This window comes from Pan troglodytes, chromosome 10, assembly GCF_028858775.2.
Source record: "Pan troglodytes isolate AG18354 chromosome 10, NHGRI_mPanTro3-v2.0_pri, whole genome shotgun sequence".
NCBI classification, from domain to species: domain Eukaryota; kingdom Metazoa; phylum Chordata; class Mammalia; order Primates; family Hominidae; genus Pan; species Pan troglodytes.
In genome coordinates, this window is record NC_072408.2 from 110,777,414 (window position 1) to 110,800,619 (window position 23,206).

Sequence of the window (23,206 nt, forward strand, 5' to 3'; positions counted from 1 at the left end):
CGAGAAGGGGGTGAGCGTGATTGGGCTGTCCTGCATCACGTGACGGCCAGTACGCGTGGGATTTGGCTCCGAGGAGGCGGAAGTGCAGCACAGAAAGAGGGTCCGTGGGGGACGGTAGAAGCCTGGAGGAGGAGCTTGAGTCCAGCCACTGTCTGGGTACTGCCAGCCATCGGGCCCAGGTCTCTGGGGTTGTCTTACCGCAGTGAGTACCACGCGGTACTACAGAGACCGGCTGCCCGTGTGCCTGGCAGGTGGAGCCGTCCGCATCAGCGGCCTCGGGGAATGGAAGCGGAGAACGCGGGCAGGTAATACCGGGGCCAGCGCCGCCCCTCCCTTGCGCCCCTCACTGCTGGGCGGCTGGCTGGCTGGCGAGCGCGCGCACGCAGGGGTCTTTTAAATCCCGGCCCGAATACAAAGGCCGGGGCCGCGCGTGCGCACTGTGGCCTGGTCGGCCTTTCCTTCCCTGGCTGCGGCGGTGGCGGTGGAGGTTGGTGCTGCTCTGAGGGTTACCTGGTGCACCTGGACCCTTCTTTGGTTTCCCGCGATAACTAGTTGACTATAAAATATATTAGTAAGCATTCAGCAGTCTTTGGTTAATGTGTCTTTCTGGATGCCATTCTTGGCTAGAAGGGTTTTCCTTCACCCTCCATTACCACGCAGAGAGCTGTAAAGATGAGTGTCGAACATTTCCAGCTCCAGGAGTTTTCATTTTAAAGTTGGTTGATTTGTTGCGGCTTCCCCCCACCCCAAAGGCCTACTGAAAGCAACGTTAAGGGTCACGGGTTAGATAATTTTGTTGTGGGAATATGTATACCACTCTCGAGTAGTCAATCTAAAAATGACCTTTGAGTTTTCCAGTGGCCTTGGGGACGATCTTAAGAATCCGTTTTTAAAAAGTCCTTTGGGGGAGTCAAGAGAAGGATTTGCAAAAGCAAGAGATTTAGGGACTTGAACTCCTGGCGGAAAACTAAACTTTTAAAAAATGGATATGGTGACAGTTTTTTAAAAGATAAAGAGTGATGATTTACATTGAAATTAAAAGGAAAAAAACCTATGCCTAATGAAGAATTATCCTAACTCTCAGTGGCTAATGGAAGCTGAATTTAGGCAATACAAGAGACTTATATGGGCCTGTTCATGTCTGTAAAGTTGGCATGTCTGGAATCTGATTCTGACATGCCGAGAATTGGTGTTACATGAAAGGGCACACTAACCAAAATAAATTAGAGTTTAGGAAAAGAGATATATGTAGACAAAGTTTGGACTTTATCTTGACTTTGTGGATCAAGTCCTGGAATAAATTACTCCACTTCTTTCCCAGAAGAACTTTACAAATAAGAGAATTCACCAAAATTTGTGGAAATCTCTCTCTCATAACCTCACTTAGGAGCAGAATTGAAACTTGGGCCAAGAATAAATTACACATTGTAAGACTTTATTCAGGGTCTTACAGCAAAATAGTAGGACTTCAATACACTGTTTAGCTCAAAGCTGTGATAATGTCGGCCTGACTTCATCCAAAAGGCTATAGACCAGATTTTATTTTGCCTTGAAAAGCTTTCACCTTCAGGAACTGTGGAAAATTCTGTGTAATCTTCTGAAATGACTCAGACCCCAGGTAATCCTTAAGAGAGTAGTTCTCTGTCACCCTTGACTGTGCTAATCAAGAAATGTAATGTGGGATGTGAAAAAAAATAAATTTACTTTTTTTTTTTTTTTTTCGAGACAGAGCCTTGCTCTGTTGCCCAGGCTGGAGTGCAGTGGCGGATCTTGGCTCACTGCAACCTCCATCACCCGGGTTCAAGCGATTCTCCCGCCGCAGCCTCCCAAGTAGCTGGGATTACAGGCGCCTGCCACCAGGCCTGGCTAATTTTTGTATTTTTAGTAGAGACAGGGTTTCACCATGTTGGCCAGTCTGGTCTTGAACTCTTGCCCTCAAGTGATCCACCTGCCTCAGCCTCCCAAAGTGCTAGGATTACAAATGTGAGCCACCGCGCCCAGCCGACTTTTTTAGAAGACTAATTTCAGATATTCAAAGAAGAAAATTCAAATTCCATGAATACAGACTTTTTTCTTGTTTTTTTTTTTTTTGAGACAGAGTTTCACTCTGTTGCCCAAGATGGAGTACAGTGGTGCGATTACCGTTCACTGCAACCTCTGCTTCCCAAGTTTAAGCGATTCTCATGCCTCAGCCTCCCAAGCATCTGGGACTACAGGTACCCAACACCACGCCCAGCTAATTTTTTGTATATTTAGCAGAGACGAGGTTTCACCATTTTGGCCAGGCGGGTCTTGAACTCCTGGCTTCAAGTGATCACTTTGGCCTCCCAAAGTGCTGGGATTACAAGTATGAGCCAAAGCGCCCAGCCTAGACTTTATTTCAATGGCAAAATAGTTCAGGAGTCTTAGAAAGTGCTTACAGTCAATCAACCAGAGAGGAATAAAGGAGGAATTTTCTAAGGGTACTGGGGAGTTTCCCGTGACCTCAGGCGTGAAAAAGACATTTACCGAAGATGGAAAATAGGATGCCAAATCAAAAGTAACTGGAAGAGAGTAGCATGGACTACTAAGAATACCAACAGGAAAGATTAACCCTTGAATGAGAGTAGACTTTATAGAAATGTTAAGGAGACCAGGAAGGACTGTTTTGGTTTGATGTTGACAACAAGAAGAATAAAAAAGATTTGGGTTTTCTCCCCAGTCTGCTGGCATGGTGGCAGCAGACAACAGAACACCTAAGTACTTTGTTCTGATTTGGATTTTACATCTCCTATGTTAGCAAAATGATTGTCTGACTGGAAATGGCAGAATGAATATCTGTAAGACTTAAAGCTGAAGACCAATGAAGGCATTTAGGAGAAGTTTCAGGTGTTCTAACAGAATCATATGCCCTGGCCTGCATGTGTTGTGTTTCAAGGGAGAGGCCAGATTAAAGCAGTGTTTGAGGATTTGTAGCAAATGTAAGGGGCCTGGAAATAAACACGTGGGTTCCTGTTCTTCCAGAGGTGGAGTCTGTCCTCTGTTGACATTGATCCTGAACAAAATTTTTACTTATCAATGGTTACTGAGCATTTTTAAAAGAAACTAATTGACCGGGCACAGCGGCTGACGCCATAATCCCAGCACTTTGGGAGGCCAAGGCAAGTGGATCACCTGAAGTCAGGAGTTCAAGAACAGCCTGGCCAATATGGTGAAACCCCGCCTCTACTAAAAATACAAAATTAGCTGGGCATGGTGGCATAACTAGTGACCACTACACTACAGTATCAGTTCAGAAAGAAAGCAAGACCTATACTAGACAGGCAGCATCAGAAGGATGCTGGCAGGAGGTACCTACAGTAGTATTATAGCAAATTTATTATATACCAGGTACTGTTTTGGATGTTTTACATAGGCCAACTAGCTTAATGCTCCTAACCAATTATTAGGTACTATTCCCATTTTACAGATGTGGAAGCAGGGGCATAAAGAGATTAAGGAACTTGCCCACAGAGCTAGTAAATGGGAGAGCTGAAATTTGAATCCAGATGACCTAGCTTCAAAGGCTGCTTCTCTAGCTAGCAAATGTGCTTTACTGCCTCTCTTAGTGAGCAAGATGGAGATGGACTGATGGCAATCCAGTTAGGTGAAATAAAAACCTGGCTTACTACTGAAAGAATCAGGCAGACTGAAGAGAGGTCTGTACTCATATGCCATGTATCTCTATCCCTAACTTTGTTCCTTTCAGTACCTTAACGTCAGGGTGCTGATGGCATGGTGATAAAATTTGTGAGTGACCCAAGCCTGGGAGGAATTTGTGGAATTAACTGATTGATTTAATCAGAGTCCAGATAAATCCTGACTGACTGGAATGGTGAATCATCTTTTACAAAGAGGCACGATCCTATACTCAGCTGCAGAAAAATCAGTGATAAAGTGTGGAATGAGGGAGAAGTGATACAAGGACAGTGTTCATTGATGGGAAACTCAGTGTGAATCAACAGTATAATGTGGGTGCCAGTATAGCTAGTGTCTTGGGTTCTGCAGTTTGTCTCCAAAATGAGCAAGTTGGTAGCCCTGCTCATTTTCGGGCTGATGAGGCTTTATCTGGAGTTTTGTTTGATTCCGAGCACCAAAAAATGAAGAAATTTGAAATCATACTACATGAGGAATTATACTATTTGAGGAATACTGTATGAGGATTGGCTTATTCTAAATCTTTATATTTACAGTTTCTAGTAGACTGTACATATGGTGAATACACAGACCTCCATCTAGCAATACCAAATGGAATAATAGTTATGGTGCTATCGCATCATAATTTACATAACCAGACCCCTTTAGTTGAGCATTTGGATTATTTAGCCTTGTTCATTATTTTGTAAGTATTCAGTATGGTATATGCTTTTTTTTAAGTGAAGATAATAAAATGTATTTAGAAAATAGCAACTTAGGCTGGGTGCAGTGGCTCACACCTGTAATCCCAGCACTTTGGGAGGCCAAGGTGGGAGGATCACTTGAGACCAGAAGTTCAAGACTAGCCTGGGCAACATAGTGAAGCCCCATCTCTACAAAAAATTTAAAATTTAGCCAGGCATAGATGCATGTACCTGTAGTCCCAGCTACTCAGGAGATTGAGGTGAGAGGATTGTCTGAGCCTAGGTGTGTGTGGTTACTGTGAGCTATGATAGCACCACTGTACTCCAGCCAGACCCTGTCTCTTAAAAAAGAAAAAAGCAACTTAAATCCCTAAAATAGTGTAAAATAATTGAAGATAAAAGAAGTTGGAGTCATTAATTTTAGAGAAAACCTTAAAAATTTAGTTTTTTGAAATACAGCAAATCTAGCTAGGCATGGTGGTGTGTGCCTGTAGTCCTAGCTACTCAGGAGGCTGAGGCAGGAGGATCACTTGAGCCCAGGAGTTGGAGGCTGCAGCCAACTATGATCATGCCACTGCACTCCAGCACGGGTGACAGAGTGAGACCCCATCTCTTAAAAAAAAATAATTAAAAAAATAAAAAAATAGCAAATCTGAATTAACTGGACTTCTTAATGAACTCTATGCGTGGAGTGTGTGTATGTGTGTTTTGAGAAAGACTATCAGAAAATATAGTCGACCTTCCATATCTATGGATTCTGCATCTAAGAATTCAACCAACTGTGGATTGAAATTATTTGGGGAAAAAAAGACAAATAACAACATTAAAAAATGATACAGATAAAAAGAATGCAGGATGACAGCTACTTACATAGCATTTACATTGTATTAGGTATTATAAATAATGTAAAGATTATCTAAAGTATATGGGAGGATCTGCATAGGTTATATACAAATACTATGCCATTTTATATCAAGCGACTTGAGCATCCTTAGATATTGGTGTCTGTGAGGGGTTCTACAACCAGTCCCCCATGTATGCAAAACTAGGTACATACCACAGTCCATTTTTAGAAAGATTGATTAGTAACTAAAGGATGACTGTACACAGTTCATCAGTTCCAGGCAGCTATAAGAAAACAATCTAGCTGGGCACAGTGGCTCACGCCTGTAACCCCAGCACTTTGGGGAAGCTAAGGGGGGCAGATCATGAGGTCAGGAGTTTGACACCAGCCTGACCAACATGGTGAAACCCTGTCTCTACTAAAAATACAAAAATTAGCCCAGTGTAGGTGCCTGTAATCCCAGCTACTCAGGAGGCTGAGGCAGGAGAATCACTTGAACCCAGGAGGCAGAGGTTGCAGTGAGCCGAGATCATGCCATTGCACTCCAGCCTGGGTGACAGAGCGAGACTCTGTCTCAAAAACCAAACAAAGAAAAAACAACAGAAAAACAATCTATGAGTGCTGCAGTTCAACAGAAGGTAAGTGCAAATGGAGGCTAGGAGAGAAAAAGGGGTAAACAGGAAAATGAGGGAGAGAGAGAGGTAGTGAAGAATATTTGAGACTAAGATAAATGATGGGGGAAGAAAAGTGAACAAAGAGAAATAAAATCAATCATGCTTGTAAGTTTAACATCAGGAAGTTATACAAAGTAGAAAGTCTTTGGGGTCTGTTTTGAGTCTAGACAGATCTAGTCCTATTTCCTATACATTGTCCACATATGTAGAAACCACTGAATCTAATTCCTCATTTTCATGGTGAGGGAATGGATACCCCGAGAGGATAAATGACTAAATGCTCTTTGTTACTGTCCTTCTCATAGAGTTATTGCTCAGAAACATTGCAGAGTTCTGGATTATAAAGTAGCAACGATCATTATGCATATACAAATGTATTTAAGAAATATCCTCACACTGAGGTTGAAACAGGTTTATGCTGCTTATACATTTAGTTGTTATTATAATAGAAGATAAAATTATCCAGAACCCCCTTTTTTTTTTTAGACAGAGTCTTGCTCTGTCACCCAGGCTGGAGTACAGTGGTACGATCTTGGCTTACTGCAGCCTCCGCCTCCCTAGTTCAAGCAATTCTCCTGCCTCAGCCTTCCCTGTAGCTAGGATTACAGGCGCATGCCACGACGCCTGACTAAGTTTTGTATTTTTAGTAGAAATGGGGTTTCACCATGTTGGCCAGGCCGGTCTCGAACTCCTAACCTCGTGATCCAACCCCTTCGGCCTCCCAAAGTGCTGGGATTACAGGCGTGAGCCACTGTTTCCGGCCAGTTATCCAGAACTGTTTAGTTAACTAGCATTCAAGTTTATGAAGATTTTTGTGTAGATGTAATGCTTGCTTCTGCCAAGGAATAAGAATGTTGTAATCCACCGTCTTTTATTCTGGCTTTTAGGCAGCTGTTGAGGTAAACAAACTAAGTTTAATGCTCGAAGATAGTGTATTCCTCAGAACTAACACATTTGATTTTCCATAGGTTTATTTTCCTTTACCTGTTCTAATTTAACTTTTTGTAAAATGCCACAGTCCATTTTTAGAAAGATTAAGGGATATATCATTATTATAGATAAGTTTCTAGGTTTCTTTCAAACTTGATATACCTAATATAAAAGTTCAGATTATTTTTCCTCTTTATTTTTCACTTTTTATTCAGCCAACTGTGATTTCTAGAATTTTGATTTTCAGCTTCTGAACCCCAGAATTTCTGAAGATGATTAATGACCTCCGACTATACTAAAAGTTTTGAAAAATTTTTTTAAAGTAAAGAATCCTGTTGTAATGTGAACGGTGTCTCCCTAATTTATGTATTTTCAGTTTGCATTTTCATGAAGTGCTCAAAATGGGACATGTGAAATTCTGAGAGCAGTAGTAAGAAACATGGGAGAGTGGTAGGTAGATTGCCTTCCTGACCATGTGACAGAGTAAAAACACGTTTCATACATTTTTTTTTTTTTTTTTTTTTTTTTTTGAGACGGAGTTTCGCTCTTGTTGTCCAGGCTGGAGTGCAATGGCATCATCTCGGCTCACCACAATCTCCACCTCCTGGGTTCAAGCGATTCTCCTACCTCAGCATCCCGAACTAGCTGGGATTACAGGCATGCGCCACCATACCCAGCTAATTTTGTGTTTTTAGTAGAGACAGGGTTTCTGCATGTTGGTTGGGCTGGTCTCGAACTCCTGACCTCAGGTGATCCGCCCGCCTTGACCTCCCAAAGCGCCGAGATTACAGGCGTGAGCCACTGCGCCCAGCCACATCTCATGCATTCTTTTGCTCGCTCATTTATTGTCACCATATGCCTTTGTTTCTATATATTCAAGCTAAATCAAGGTGCTATTAGAATCTTGGGAAGCTGCCACTGACCACAGTCAGAACTTGCAGTTTCTTTAGTTAGAATTGCCATAGGACCACTGCTCAAGACTTCCAGATCTAACCTAGCCATATCCAACTCATCATTAGAATATTTAAATCATGAATGTTGAACAACCAATATTTTAACAATTTATTGCATAGAGCTACTAATAATATTAAATAAAACTATGGAAAAAAAGGACGTTTTACTTTGTGCCAGGTATGCTTCTAAGCATAGTTCTACATCTTAACTTCTAGTCCCTGTCTACATATTTTCCCTTATGTGTAGCCTTAGTTATACTATTTTGTATTCTTTTCTGTTTTAAAATATATATAAACTCTTTCCTGTTCTTTTACATAAGATAAATAAACTTAATTTTTTAGCTGCATAGTATTTTCTCATGTTAATGTATTGTAGTTTACTAAATCATAACTTTATTTTTATTTAATTTGTGAACAATAAAAGAAATAAAACTCTTATGATACAGGTTAATCTCTTTCTCACTCATTCTTAATCTTTGCTTTACCAACCTACCCTTAAAGATAGCTGGAAGTGGAAATGCCTCTCCAGTGGTTTGTCCATTGGAATTGGGCTTCTGTTTATCTTGAGCTGCCAACATTTAGCCCAGCCGCTTGGGGTGATCTGTTATCCTTTGTTTCCCCAGGCCATTTAAGCTTATCCAGGAAATGCTTTAGTTTGCCTTTTTTTTTTCCTGTTAACCATTTTATTGAGATATGATTTACATACTACATAGTTCATCCATTTAAAGTGTACTCATTTGCCCTCTTTTGTTGTTGTTGTTGTTGTTGTTGTTGAGGCAGAGTCTCATTCTGTCCCCCAGGCTGGGGTGCAGCAGTGTGATCATCGCTCACTGTAACCTTGAACTCCTAGACTCAGGCAATCCTCCTGCCTCACCCTCCGGAGCAGCTGGGGCTGCCAGCATGTACCACCATGCCCAGCTAATGTTTTAAAATTTTTTTGTGGAGGTGGCGATCTTGCTATATTGCCCCGGCCACTCTTGAATTCCTGGCCTCAAGTGATCCTCCCGCCTTGCCCTCCCAAAGCACTAGGATTACAGACATAAGCTGCCGTGCCTGGCCTCATTTCCCTTTTTAATCTGCTTTCTGAGCTTCCTGCTCCCTTTCAATGAATATCATAGAGAATGAAAACTGATCAGTATAGTATCTTGCCGTAGAAAACATGACTTTCGCTGGGCGCGGTGGCTCATGCCTGTAATCCCAGCACTTTGGGAGGCCGAGGCGGGTGGATCGCGAGGTCAGGAGATTGAGACCACCCTGGCTAACACGGTGAAACCCTGTCTCTACTAAAAATATAAAAAAAAATTAGCTGGCCGTGGTGGTGGGGGCGCCTGTAGTCCCAGCTACTCGGGAGGCTGAGGCAGGAGAATGGCGTGAACCCGGGAGGTGGAGCTTGCAGTGAGCCGAGGTCGCGCCACCACACTCCAGCCTGGGCGACAGGGTGAGACTCCGTCTCAAAAAAAAAAAAAAAAAGAAAAGAAAAAGAAAACATGACTTTCCTCTCCAAATAGTAAAGCAAACTTTTCCATTTTATTTTCTACCGTTTTTCTTCTCCTGCCTATTTAATGGCATTATTTGGCATTTGCTGTAACTTGAGTTTCATCAAATATGTGTTTACTTCTCTGGTTTTATGCTAATAGCAACACCATGAGATAGTGGTTTAAGGCCATGAGAAGTATTTTTTTTAAATTGTTTTCTTTGAAAGCCCACATTGTTTCCTTTGAACAGAATACTTTGAACAAAATTTAAATCGTGTTCAGAAGAGAGGTTTAGAGGTTTTTTCCTTCATAAATTCAACACGTTTACAAAATATCCATTTCATGTTCCTCTTTAGTGACTGAATCTATTTTGTGTTGCTATTTCAGAATGCCATAGACTGGGCAATTAATAAACAGTAGAGGTTTTTTTGGCTCCTACTTCTGGAGCCTGGGAAGTCCAAGATGGAGGGGCTACATCTGATGAGGGGCTTCTTGCTGCATCATAAAATGGCAGAAGGAATCACACAGTGAGGCAGCACTTGTGACAGAGAGAGATAGGAAAGGGAGTTGAACTCATCCACTCATCGTGTTATCAGGAACCCTCTCCTGTGATAATAGCATTAACCCACTCATGAAGGCAGAGCCCTCCTCTTGACCTAATCACCATTTTTTTTTTCTTTTGAGACAGAATCTTGCTCTGTCACCCAGGCTGGAGTGCAGTGGTACAATCTCAGCTCACTTAAACCTCCACCTTCGAGGCTCAAGCAGTTCTCCTGCCTCAGCCTCCCAAGTATCTGGGACTTCAGGTGCATGCCACTGTGCCCGGCTAATTTTTATATTTTTAGTAGAGGCGGGGTTTTGCCATGTTGGTCAGGCTGGTTATGAACTCCTGACCTCAGGTGATCTACCCTCCTCGGCCTCCCAAAGTGCTGGGTTTACAGATGTGAGCCACTGTGCCCGGCCTTGTCACCTCATAAAGGTCCTACCTCTCAACACTTGCATTGGGGATTTAGTTTTCAACACATGAACTTTGGGGGACACATTCAAACCATAGCAGTGGCAAAAAAAAAAAAAAAAAAAAGCCCTAGCCCCAACAAAACAAAAATACCACCATCAATAAAAATCAAATATAGGCCTGGGTGCAGTGGCTCACATCTGTAATCCTAGCACTTGGGGAAACTGAGATGGGCAGATCTCTTGAGCTCAGAAGTTCAAGACCAGCCTGGCCAACATGGCAAAACCCTGTCTAGACAAAAATTACAAAAATTAGCCAGGCATTGGGGCTCGCTTCTGTAGTCCCAGCTACTTGGGAGGCTGAGGTGGGAGGATCACTTGAGATCTCCCACCTCAGAAGTAGCAGTGAACCAAGATCGCACTACTGCACTCCAACCTGGGTGACAGAGGGAGACCCTGTCTCCCCACACACACACACACACACACACACACAAACTAATGAAAAAATAAGTAAACAGGCAAATAAAAATAAACTAAAAGAGAATCTTAATTAGATTGGAGGGGATCTTCAGGTGATTAAATACTGAAGGAAAGTAGGGGCACAAATTGTATTTGGGGACATCTTAACCCTGTATGGGTTGATAGACCTTTCAAGTCTGTCTACTAGAAAATTCCCTCAAATCTTATTTCAGAGAAAGTATGGGCTGACTTGACAGGACTGATCAGTTTTATCAGTGACACATCTTATCATTTAAACAGTGCAAGAGTTAATGGTTGGTTAGTAAGCACTCAGTAAAGGTTGGTGAACATGTACATACAGGACTAGATCTCTCCTCTGTAATCCACTCCAAATAAATACTTCAGTCTGGTTACAAAATACTTAATACTGTACTGAAGATTTTTGTACAGCTGATCATTTGGATTTACATTTGGGTAATTTTATCATTACGTCTCATGCTTCATTATTCTTTCAGCTATTCCCTTCAGCAAGCTCAAGCTTTTTATACGTTTCCATTTCAACAACTGATGGCTGAAGCTCCTAATATGGCAGTTGTGAATGAACAGCAAATGCCAGAAGAAGTTCCAGCCCCAGCTCCTGCTCAGGAACCAGTGCAAGGTAGTTTCACCATGAGAGCTTAGAAAATTCAACATCGGATCAGCCAGCTTATTTGAGAAAGGGTTTCATGGTGAATTTTAGCTCTATTTTAGTGTTAAAAAGTCGAATCCACTTTTTAAGTACTTAGTATGTGCTAAGCACTGATAGGTTCTGGGGAATAAAAGAACATGGGTCCTGCCCAAAAATATCTCATAATCTAGTAGAGAAAAGTAATAAGTAAATACATGTTACAGCTCAGCACAGTATATAGTGAAGAGAGGCATAGAATGAATGCCCTGAAAGCTTATGGGGTTGGCTTCTAACTCAGACTGATGGCTCAGAGGCCGCTTCCCAGAGCAGAGAAATAACACCAGGGCTCTGAAACTCCAACAATGTGGAGGCTTCATCCCCATAAAGATCAGAGTAGGGACATGTCCAGGCTGAGGGAGCTACACAGGCTGGGCACAGACATACATAAGCATGGCATGGCCAGAAACAGAGCAATTCTTTGTCCTTGGAGTCTGGGATATAACAAGGAAATGGTGAGAGATGAGGCTGGATGGGGCCAGTTGAAACCTGTTTTTTATCCCAAAAAATTTATATTCTGTCATGAAGGCAATAGGGAGCTGTTGAGAGAATGTAAGCAAGGGATGACTTACTTGACTGGTGCTTTACAAATTAGCCTGGAAATATTAGAGAAGATAGATTGGTTGGTAGACAACAAGTCGGAACTTGGAGGCAGGCCGGGCACAGTGGCTCATACCTGTAATCCCTGCACTTTGGAAGGCTGAGGCGGGTAGATCACCTGAGGTCAGGAGTTCATGACCAGCCTGGCCAACATGGCAAAACCCTGCCTCACACAAATTAGCCGGGCATGGTGGCGCACGCCTGTGATTCCAGCTACTGGGGAGGCTGAGGCACGAGAATTGCTTGAATCCTGGAGGCCGAGGCTGAGAGGCTGCAGTGAGCCAAGATTGCACCACTGCACTCCAGCTGGGCAATAGTGCGAGACTCTGTCTCAAAAAAACAAAAACAAAAACAAAACTTGGAGTCAAGGAGTGGATTAGATGGATTAGAGACACTGTTTGAATAATCTAGGGGAGCACTGAGGAGGACCTGAAGGGGTGGAGAAAATTAGGAAACACTTAGGAGGTAGAATTACCTAGCCATGGCTAATGGGTTTCATGTGTTTGGGGGGAGCATGGCAGGGTAGTGGGGGAGAAAGGGGAGTCCAGAAGTAACTACCAGGTTTCTGGCATTGGCATTTGGTTGGAGGAGGTGCCATTCACCAAGACAGAGAATTAGAAGAAAATAATAGGTTCCGGCGGTGGGAGAGTGGTTGGAGAGAAGTTAATGATTTTCTCCAGTGTAACAGTATTTTATGAGAAATGTGCTCAGGGTTTCGGTTTATGATTGCAGGAACACATCTAATAACTCTGCCTCCGCATTAGGACTTCCCCAGCTACATGCCAGTGATGGTGGATCTGTTGGCATAGGGAGTGGCTAAGACAATGTGAGGCAGAAGAGAGGAGGGACTGACTGCCTGTATCCTGCGAGGCTTGATTGGGGAAACGCCAAAGAGGAGTAGAATAGGGTAGAGGCCTGAGTAGTTACGAGAAATGTTAAATAATTAAGGGTAAGAAAATCAGGCTTCCTGTTGGGTAACTATAGGTCAGTGGTTTTCAATCAAGGGTGATTTTGCCCTCCCAAGGGACATTTGACATTGTCTGAAGACACTTTTGATGATCAAGACTGGGCAGGTTACTACTGGCATCTAGTGGGTAGAGATCAGGGGTGCTATTAAACATTCTGTAATGTGCAGTACAGCCACCCACAACAAAAAATTATGCAACCTAAAATGTCAATAGTGTGGAGGCTGAGAAACTGCTTTACGTCCTGAGGTTGGATCCCTCCTCTTGCCTTTTGAAAAATACTGCCGGCCCAGAGATGTCATCCTGGGCACCCCTAAATTCCCCTCTTCAACTATGTATGGAACAGAATATACACCTCATCTCTAAAACAAGCCCACAAGCCATTGTGTTTTTCTTTTTTCTTTCTCTTTTTTTTTTTTCTGGACAGAGTCTTGCTCTGTTGTCCAGGCTGGAATGCAGAGGCATGATCTCAGCTCACTGCAACCTCCACCTCTTGGGTTCAAGCAATTCTCCTGCCTCAGCTTCCCGAGTAGTTGGAATTACAGGTGCACGACACCATGCCTGGCTAATTTTTGTATTTTTAGTAAAGACGGGGGTTTCACCATGTTGGCCAGGCTGGTCTTGAACTCCTGACGTCAGGTGATCTGCCTGCCTTGGCCTCCCAAATTGCCCTCCCAAAGTGCTGGGATTACAGACATGAGCCACCATACCTGGCCCATTTGTGGTTTTCTGCTGGGGAAGTTGAGTTAAAATGTTTCCCTTCCTTCCTGTTTCTCTATTTTTCTGTTCTTGTTTACTTAATTATTTATGTATTTACATTTAGAATTTATATAAAATGATACGTAGATACTTTGTATCCTTGAGGAGGTTAAGATGCCAAGTAATACTGTGTCGAAAATAATAGTCCATGATTATTCTTCCTACGAACAGCTAGCAGGGGAAGGAGAGTGGCATGGGGGGTTGCATGAACCCAGTTCTAGGGAGAAAGAAAGGGAAGATATTGCAGAGGAGACTCATGTTGGGACTGTAAGAGCTTAATTTTGGGGAGACAGGTACAAAAGGTGCTAGTTGGGTAACTTTTCTGGGAAAGCTGCTAAAGTTTCTAAGTTAAGATTTTCTGCATTTCTGGAAATTATTTGTATTTCAGAGGCTCCAAAAGGAAGAAAAAGAAAACCCAGAACAACAGAACCAAAACAACCAGTGGAACCCAAAAAACCTGTTGAGTCAAAAAAATCTGGCAAGTCTGCAAGATCAAAAGAAAAACAAGAAAAAATTACAGACACATTTAAAGTAAAAAGAAAAGTAGACCGTTTTAATGGTGTTTCAGAAGCTGAACTTCTGACCAAGACTCTCCCTGATATTTTGACCTTCAATCTGGACATTGTCATTGTAAGATCTTTGTCCTCGTTGGATTTTATAAGTAGTATTGGGGGATCAGCTTTACTTAACAGTTGTCCTTGCAAATAGCATTTTGCTGAAAAGGACCATTTCTAAGAATCCTTTTGGTGGTAAATGGTGTCACCTTCATGAGGTTGTGTTATATGAGAGTGTTTAAGAGGGTGGGCTCCAAATTTAGACTGGGTTCAAATCCTGTCACAAGTATAATCTTGGATAAGTCTTATTAACCTTTCTAAACACCGGTTTTCTCATTGATAAACCAGGGGTGATAATACCACCCCCCGATAGGGTTGCAAGTAAATGAGAGAATCCATGTGAATCACTTCAACTGAATGATACCTGTGGAGACTTGATAAATGGTAGCACTAATTTTAAGCTCTTATTTTTCTCAGTAACTGTAAGAAACAGCATGTGAACAATTGTGTAGGTGATGTGGAGCGAGCTTCTTGTTGAAAGTTGAGAATCAGAATTGTGGCTGGACATGGGCTCAGATTGATTGTTCCAGGACCTCTCTTTCCAGACTCAAAGCAGCCCAGTTGGTGAGGGTGAGAGGCCTGGGATCATAAAGGAGTCAAAGTGGTTTTTTAAAATAACAGCAAAACTTTTAAAATAAAGAAAATCTTTCCCATATATGAAATATTTTGTTCAGATCAAGAGTAGTAATTGATAAATGATATTGCTTATGATGCTGAATTAAATTTGTATTTTAATCAACTCAATTTTGTCCACCACTCCTCCATAGAAACGCTAAGGCTTAGGTCCTGCTTTTTAAGATGAAATGTCTAATTGTTTTGTTTTATAGATTGGCATAAACCCAGGACTAATGGCTGCTTACAAAGGGCATCATTACCCTGGACCTGGAAACCATTTTTGTAAGTGGTTACCTTTTAAATTAATTTACTTTTAAATTAGGTATCTTTGTTAACAGGTTTTTTCAGAAAAACCAATTGTGTTTTTAAAAAGAAAGAGACTGTAAATACACATTCGTGTTTCATGTTCTGTGTGTGTGTCTGTACATGAAAATAAGAGAGTTTGAAATGATATGTTACTGTTAACATTTTAGTCTATGAGAATGGAGGGATGTGAATAAGAGTACTTTCTCTTTTGTTTGAATTGTTTCTAATGAGTTGTACTACTTTTTTTTTTTTGAGATAGAGTTTCACTCTTTTTGCGCAGACTGGAGTGCAATGGTGCGATCTCGGCTCACCACAATCTCCACCTCCCAGGTTCAAGTGATTCTCCTGCCTCAGCCTCCCTAGTAGCTGGGATTACAGGCATGTACCACCACGCCTGGTTAATTTTGTATTTTTAGTAGAGACGGGGTGTCTCCATGTTGGTCAGGCTGGTCTCGAACTCCCGGCCTCAGGTGATCTGCCCACCTCAGCCTCCCAAAGTGCTGGGATTACAGGTGTGAGCTACAACGCCCAGCCAAGTTGTATTACTTTTTAAAAATGATTTTTTAAAAGTTGTTATCTATAGGCATAGTAACGATAGTATAGTACATCTTTGTGGCAGTGCAGACATAATACTAACTTTCCCAGATTTCTGGTGATTATTTTCTAGCAGAGCATAAAATAGTAGTAAAGACTCATATTTTTAGAGTAAGTTTTAAAACCAAGTGTTGGCTGGATCTGGTGGCTCACGCCTGTAATCCCAACACTTTGGGAGGCCAAAGCAGGAGGATCACTTGAGGCCAGGAGTTTGAGACTAGCCTGTACAACATACCAAGATCTCATTTCTACAAAAAAAAAATAAATAATTAGCTGAGTGCTGTGGTGCACACCTGTAGTTCCAGCTACTACGGAGGCTGGGTTGGGAAGATTGCTTGAGCCTGAGAGGTTGAGGCTGTAGTTAGCCATAATTACTCCACTGCACTCCAGCCTAGGTGACAGAACTAGACCCTGTATCACAAAAACAAACAAGAAAACAAACAAAAACAAGCGTAACTACTGTTGCATTGCCTTCTCTATATAAGTTGTCTTGTATGTAAATCATCTTACTTTATACTGCCTAATAGATCAGTGTATGCAGTATACCCTCAGGAAATTGATTATCTAATAGTAACATTCAAAACATTTAGGGCAACTGATAGTAATGTGGTTTTGGAACTAATAATAACATATTGTCCCTATTATTTTAAAAAATTCCTTTTTTAGGGAAGTTTGGACTTTTGACTTTCTTCACTGTCAAGGTGTTTGAGTGTTGTTAGTCTAGTGCTGTATGTTTATGTGTGAGGTGGTGGTATCACCAACTGTAAAGCAAAATAGTCTCAAAGTTTCCTAAACTGAGTTGCTATATATTCTTGGGCAGGCATTTGCCTCAACCCCCTGTGAAACGGAGATAATAATAGTATCTTGCAAGATAATTATGATGATTAAATCCAGGCGCTGTGGCTCACACCTGTAATCCCAGCAATTTTGGAGGCTGAGGTGGGAAGATCACTTGAGCCCAGGAATTCAAGACCAGCCTGGGCAACATGGTGAAACTCTGTCTACAAAAAATACAAAAATTAGCTGGGCGTGGTGGTGTGCATCTGGGGTTCCAGCCACTCAGGAGGCTGAAGTGGGAGGATTGCTTGAGCCTCGGTGGTCGAGGCTGCACTGAGCCATGATCGTGCCACTACACTCTAGCCTGGGTGACAGAGCGAGACCCTGTCTAAAAAAAAATAAATAACTGAATTTTCATTTTACAGGGAAGTGTTTGTTTATGTCAGGGCTCAGTGAGGTCCAGCTGAACCATATGGATGATCACACTCTACCAGGGAAGTATGGTATTGGATTTACCAACATGGTGGAAAGGACCACGCCCGGCAGCAAAGATCTCTCCAGGTAAGTACACAGCATTTGCTTTTATGGGTTGGAACCTTGAGTATGCTGGTGCCCCAAATATTCTAGGAACATCATATGTATCTAGTTCAAGCTGAGCTCAACAAATGTACAATATGCTCTTTCATTGAAAGCTGTCTGAATTTAGCATATTATAAATATTGCCATATTTATATTTTTGACTACTTTTTAATTCAATTTTAGTAAAGAATTTCGTGAAGGAGGACGTATTCTAGTACAGAAATTACAGAAATATCAGCCACGAATAGCAGTGTTTAATGGAAAATGTAAGATTTACTTTAAAATTTTTTTTTTCTTTGCTAACATTATGGGCAATGTAAATATGTTTGTATTTCATTTTAGGTATTTATGAAATTTTTAGTAAAGAAGTTTTTGGAGTAAAGGTTAAGAACTTGGAATTTGGGCTTCAGCCCCATAAGATTCCAGACACAGAAACTGTAAGTCCCTAAAATTGAATTTGTAAATCAGCTAAATGTGAATTTTTTTCTAGATAATTTCCTTATTTGTCCTATCCATTGTGATTTATGCCATGCAAAACAATTACACTGTATTTTGTTGAATAATACCTATACATCAGCTTTAACTAATAGTTGTAAATTAATTCAAATACTATTAGGGTTTATTAGAAAGAAAAACATTTGTCAGCTAAATGTCTTGATGTTGTTATTCAGTGAAAATATTGAGAGGAACTGGCTCATATACTACATTCAGAATACATTTAATGGCATGTAGTTGTCAAATTCAAATGGTTTAGCCCTCATACTCTTGTGAAACAAACATGGAAACACAGACATGATCCTGATTAGGAAAACCAGTTGCCCCATTTATATATCTTAGCTCAACTTCATTTTAGAGCCATATAAATAATACAACCCAGACAAGCCTCCAGCCAACCTAACTGGCATTCAATACTGTTGTCTTATAACAAAGTCATCATGAAATAACAGTGTTTTTCAAATTGTCCTCTCTACAGAGCTTCTGCAGGCATTTGGTTCCAATTTTGCTTCTTAAATATAGTTTTAGGTTTTATTTACAACTTTTAAAGAACAACACAGTGCACAGATTTACACGTTGTATATACAACATCTTAACTGATGGAGAAGCTAATTTGCTGCCAGGTTTTTGTGGAAACCTAAAAATGTTTCTGCCACCTAAATATATTTAAACTTCTCCTTTAAAATTGTTTTTGTTCATAATTTCTTATAAATACGCAATTGATGAGTTTTATTATAGCATTGGTTTTTGCTTAAATAAAGGCCCACCTTTGTCTGCTTGGTTAAAATGGTACAAATTCACTACCTGTAGTGAATTGTAGAGAAATTCCTGTAGAGTACTGTATCATTCTCTGTTACATGCCATTTGGAGGCCAGGCGTGGTGGCTCATGCCTATAATCCCAGCACTTTGGGAGGCCGAGGCAGGCGGATCACCTGAGGTTAGGAGTTCGAGACCAGCCTGGCCAACATGGTGAAACCCCATCTCCACTAAAAAATACAAAAATTAGCCAGGCATGGTGGCGTGCGCTGTAATCCCAGCTACGTAGGAGGCTGAGGCAGAAGAATCGCTTGAACCCAGGAGGCAGCTCATTAGGCGGAGGCTCATTATTTTTCACTTCCTGACTTGGTAATAAGTCAGTATTACAAATTCAACCTTAAACGCAACTACTTTTATTGATTTTTACATATATTTATATGTAGTTAAGTATCAAGTTATTAACCCAAATAAAGACAAATATTCTAATCTCAATATGAGTGAATTCAATAGAATTATAAGATTTCTGAAATTATAAAATGTTGTGATTCTAGCTCTGCTATGTTATGCCATCATCCAGTGCAAGATGTGCTCAGTTTCCTCGAGCCCAAGACAAAGTTCATTACTACATAAAACTGAAGGACTTAAGAGATCAGTTGAAAGGCATTGAACGAAATATGGACGTTCAAGAGGTGCAATATACATTTGACCTACAGCTTGCCCAAGGTATGTTACTGTCCTCGTTCCTTTTATTCATTTTGTGTGTGTATATATACACATATATACTTACATATATACACACATATACATATATACATATACACATACATATGTGTGCACATATATGCACACGTGTATATATACATGTGTGTATGTCTATATACATATATACACATAAGTATGTATGTCTATATACATATATGTGTGTATACACTTGTGTGCGTATACATATATGTGTGTGTCTATATATAGACACACATACACACACACACACACACACACACATATATTACAGAAAGTATCTTATGGATTTAAAAGCAGGAAAAAAGAAAACAATTATATTCGCAGCCAGAGTGCTCTGATAATGAATATTAGTCACTGTTAAAATCTCCTTTTACCAAGGTCTTCCCTCTACTCTGGCACTTCTGCAGATAATTCACCTGCAGAGTGCCAGAGCAGAGGGATGTAAGAAATATTGTACCCTACGTAAAGTTGAATGTAAGCGGTTTTTACAGTTCTTATGTGTTTATTTAGTATATGCTATAAGTTTAAAAGATTAATAGAGATGTATCTCAGTGTATATGAATATTCAAGAAAAAGAATTGTTCATGATTTCTGAATAAAGCTACTTTTAAAATTGTTGTACAAAATCAGATTTAAATCCTTTTTACCTTCCTCACAGAGGATGCAAAGAAGATGGCTGTTAAGGAAGAAAAATATGATCCAGGTTATGAGGCAGCATATGGTGGTACTTACGGAGAAAATCCATGCAGCAGTGAACCTTGTGGCTTCTCTTCAAATGGGCTAAGTATGTTTCCCTCCACATGTTTCAAAGATGGTTTGGTCAGGATTGGGGGGAAAATTTTAATAGAAGGAGAGTAAATTATTGAAGAATGGGAATGATAATATGAAATTTTATTTAGTGACTAATAGTGAAAAATTGATGGTTATTTCACGTTGAATTACACAGACTTTTACAGTACATTTTCTTTTTTGTTTGTTTGTTTTTGAGACGGATTCTCGCTGTGTCACCCAGGCTAGAGTGCAGTGGCTCGATCTTGGCTCACTGCAAGCTCCGCCTCCCGGGTTCACGCCATTCTCCTGCCTCAGCCTCCCGAGTAGCTGGGACTACAGGCATCCGCCACGATGCCTGGCTAATTTTTTTTGTATTTTTAATAGAGACAGGGTTTCACCCTGTTAGCCAGGTTGGTCTCGATCTCCTGACCTCGTGATCTGCCCACCTTGGCCTCCAAAAGTGCTGGGATTACAGGCATGAGCCACCGCACCCGGCCTACAGTGCATTTTCTTTAAGTCATGAACTCTAGGCCATCCTAGTTGCATTTTCCTCCTTTAATAACAAATGAGTCCTGTATCTGAAAATAGAACAGAAACTTAACAGTTGTATTCAGGAAGCTTGCTTAACTATTTTAATAATAATTCTCCTTCACTAGACTGTTAAAATCTCCTACTTTGATCATTTAAAACTTCCAGGCCGGGCATGGTGGTTCACGCCTGTAATCCCAGCACTTTGAGAGGCTGAGGTGGGTGGATCATTTGAGGTCAGGAGTTCGAGACCAGCCTGGCCAACGTGGTGAAAACCCATCTCTACTAAAATATACAAAAATTAGCTGGGCATGGTGGCAGGTACAATCCTAGCTACTTGGGAGGCTGAGGCAGGAGTATCATTATATATAATATATATGCCTCTCCTCGATCCCGGGAGGCAGAGGCTGTAGTGAGCCAAAATCACACCACTGGACTCCAGCCTGGGTGACAGAATGAGACACCGTCTCAAAAAGAAAAAAAAAAACTTCAAATAAGCTGATATGGTGGCTCACACCTGTAATCCCAGTGCTTTGAGAGGCTAGGATGGGAGGATCACTCAAGCCCAGGAGTTTGAGGCTGCAAAGAGCTGTGATCGTGCCACTGCATTCCAGCCTGGGCGATAGAGTAAGACCCAGTCTCTATTTTAAAAAAAGCAAATATTTCTAAATGGCATAAACTAACTTTGTTTTTCTTTTCTGGCAGTTGAGAGCGTGGAGTTAAGAGGAGAATCAGCTTTCAGTGGCATTCCTAATGGGCAGTGGATGACCCAGTCATTTACAGACCAAATTCCTTCCTTTAATAATCACTGTGGAACACAAGAACAGGAAGAAGAAAGCCATGCTTAAGAATGGTGCTTCTCAGCTCTGCTTAAATGCTGCAGTTTTAATGCAGTTGTCAACAAGTAGAACCTCAGTTTGCTAACTGAAGTGTTTTATTAGTATTTTACTCTAGTGGTGTAATTGTAATGTAGAACAGTTGTGTGGTAGTGTGAACCGTATGAACCTAAGTAGTTTGGAAGAAAAAGTAGGGTTTTTGTATACTAGCTTTTGTATTTGAACTAATCATCATTCCAGCTTTTTATATACTATATTTCATTTATGAAGAAATTGATTTTCTTTTGGGAGTCACTTTTAATCTGTAATTTTAAAATACAAGTCTGAATATTTGTAGTTGATTCTTAACTGTGCATAAACCTAGATATACCATTATCCCTTTTATACCTAAGAAGGGCATGCTAATAATTACCACTGTCAAAGAGGCAAAGGTGTTGATTTTTGTATATGAAGTTAAGCCTCAGTGGAGTCTCATTTGTTAGTTTTTAGTGGTAACTAAGGGTAAACTCAGGGTTCCCTGAGCTATATGCACACTCAGACCTCTTTGCTTTACCAGTGGTGTTTGTGAGTTGCTCAGTAGTAAAAACTGGCCCTTACCTGACAGAGCCCTGGCTTTGACCTGCTCAGCCCTGTGTGTTAATCCTCTAGTAGCCAGTAACTACTCTGGGGTGGCAGGTTCCAGAGAATGCAGTAGACCTTTTGCCACTCATCTATGTTTTACTTGAGACATGTAAATATGATAGGGAAGGAACTGAATTTCTCCATTCATATTTATAACCATTCTAGTTTTATCTTCCTTGGCTTTAAGAGTGTGCCATGGAAAGTGATAAGAAATGAACTTCTAGGCTAAGCAAAAAGATGCTGGAGATATTTGATACTCTCATTTAAACTGGTGCTTTATGTACATGAGATGTACTAAAATAAGTAATATAGAATTTTTCTTGCTAGGTAAATCCAGTAAGCCAATAATTTTAAAGATTCTTTATCTGCATCATTGCTGTTTGTTACTATAAATTAAATGAACCTCATGGAAAGATTGAGGTATATACCTTTGTGATTTTCTAATGAGTTTTCCATGGTGCTACAAATTATCCAGACTACCAGGTCTGGTAGATATTAAAGCTGGGTACTAAGAAATGTCATTTGCATCCTCTCAGTTACTCCTGAGTATTCTGATTTCATACATACCCAGGGAGCATGCTGTTTTGTCAATCAATATAAAATATTTATGAGGTCTCCCCCACCCCCAGGAGGTTATATGATTGCTCTTCTCTTTATAATAAGAGAAACAAATTCTTGTTGTGAATCTTAACATGCTTTTTAGCTGTGGCTATGATGGATTTTATTTTTTCCTAGGTCAAGCTGTGTAAAAGTCATTTATGTTATTTAAATGATGTACTGTACTGCTGTTTACATGGACGTTTTGTGCGGGTGCTTTGAAGTGCCTTGCATCAGGGATTAGGAGCAATTAAATTATTTTTTCACGGGACTGTGTAAAGCATGTAACTAGGTATTGCTTTGGTATATAACTATTGTAGCTTTACAAGAGATTGTTTTATTTGAATGGGGAAAATACCCTTTAAATTATGACAGACATCCACTAGAGATGGGTTTGAGGATTTTCCAAGCGTGTAATAATGATGTTTTTCCTAACATGACAGATGAGTAGTAAATGTTGATATATCCTGTACATGACAGTGTGAGACTTTTTCATTAAATAATATTGAAAGATTTTAAAATTCATTTGAAAGTCTGATGGCTTTCACAATAAAAGATATTAAGAATTGTTATCCTTAAGTTACGGGCTTTTTCTATAGCAAGACTGAGTGGTATTCTTTCCCCTTTAAACCTGAGGTCAGTTTACCTTCTATTATATTTAACATGTAGAATAGTAACAT

General features: G+C 40.6%; 1 protein-coding gene across 2 annotated transcripts; it reads left to right on the plus strand.

The window, feature by feature from the left end:
- Positions 1–26: 26 nt before the first annotated feature.
- On the plus strand, positions 27–23,098 carry TDG (thymine DNA glycosylase). Of its 2 annotated transcripts, XM_509324.7 has the most exons (10): positions 27–305; positions 11,163–11,305; positions 14,084–14,325; positions 15,137–15,206; positions 17,027–17,162; positions 17,364–17,446; positions 17,523–17,617; positions 18,984–19,155; positions 19,832–19,957; positions 21,178–23,098. In XM_509324.7, the coding sequence occupies exons 1-10, from the start codon at positions 283–285 to the stop codon at positions 21,318–21,320; spliced, it is 1,233 nt and encodes a 410-aa protein (XP_509324.3). In that variant the 5' UTR covers positions 27–282; the 3' UTR covers positions 21,321–23,098. The 2 variants fall into 2 exon arrangements, with proteins under 2 accessions (XP_509324.3, XP_054520601.1); XM_054664626.2 differs by lacking the exon at positions 11,163–11,305 and having other exon boundaries at positions 49–305.
- Positions 23,099–23,206: the final 108 nt, after the last annotated feature.

What these genes read in the sequence shown, in the direction of transcription:
- TDG (XM_509324.7), top strand. Translation starts at nt 283, where the DNA reads ATGGAAGCGGAGAACGCGGGCAG. An exon ending in GAAGCGGAGAACGCGGGCAG is followed by an intron (nt 306 to 11,162) that starts GTAATACCGGGG and finishes TTATTCTTTCAG; the next exon opens with CTATTCCCTTCAGCAAGCTC. An exon ending in TGGACCTGGAAACCATTTTT is followed by an intron (nt 15,207 to 17,026) that starts GTAAGTGGTTAC and finishes TTCATTTTACAG; the next exon opens with GGAAGTGTTTGTTTATGTCA.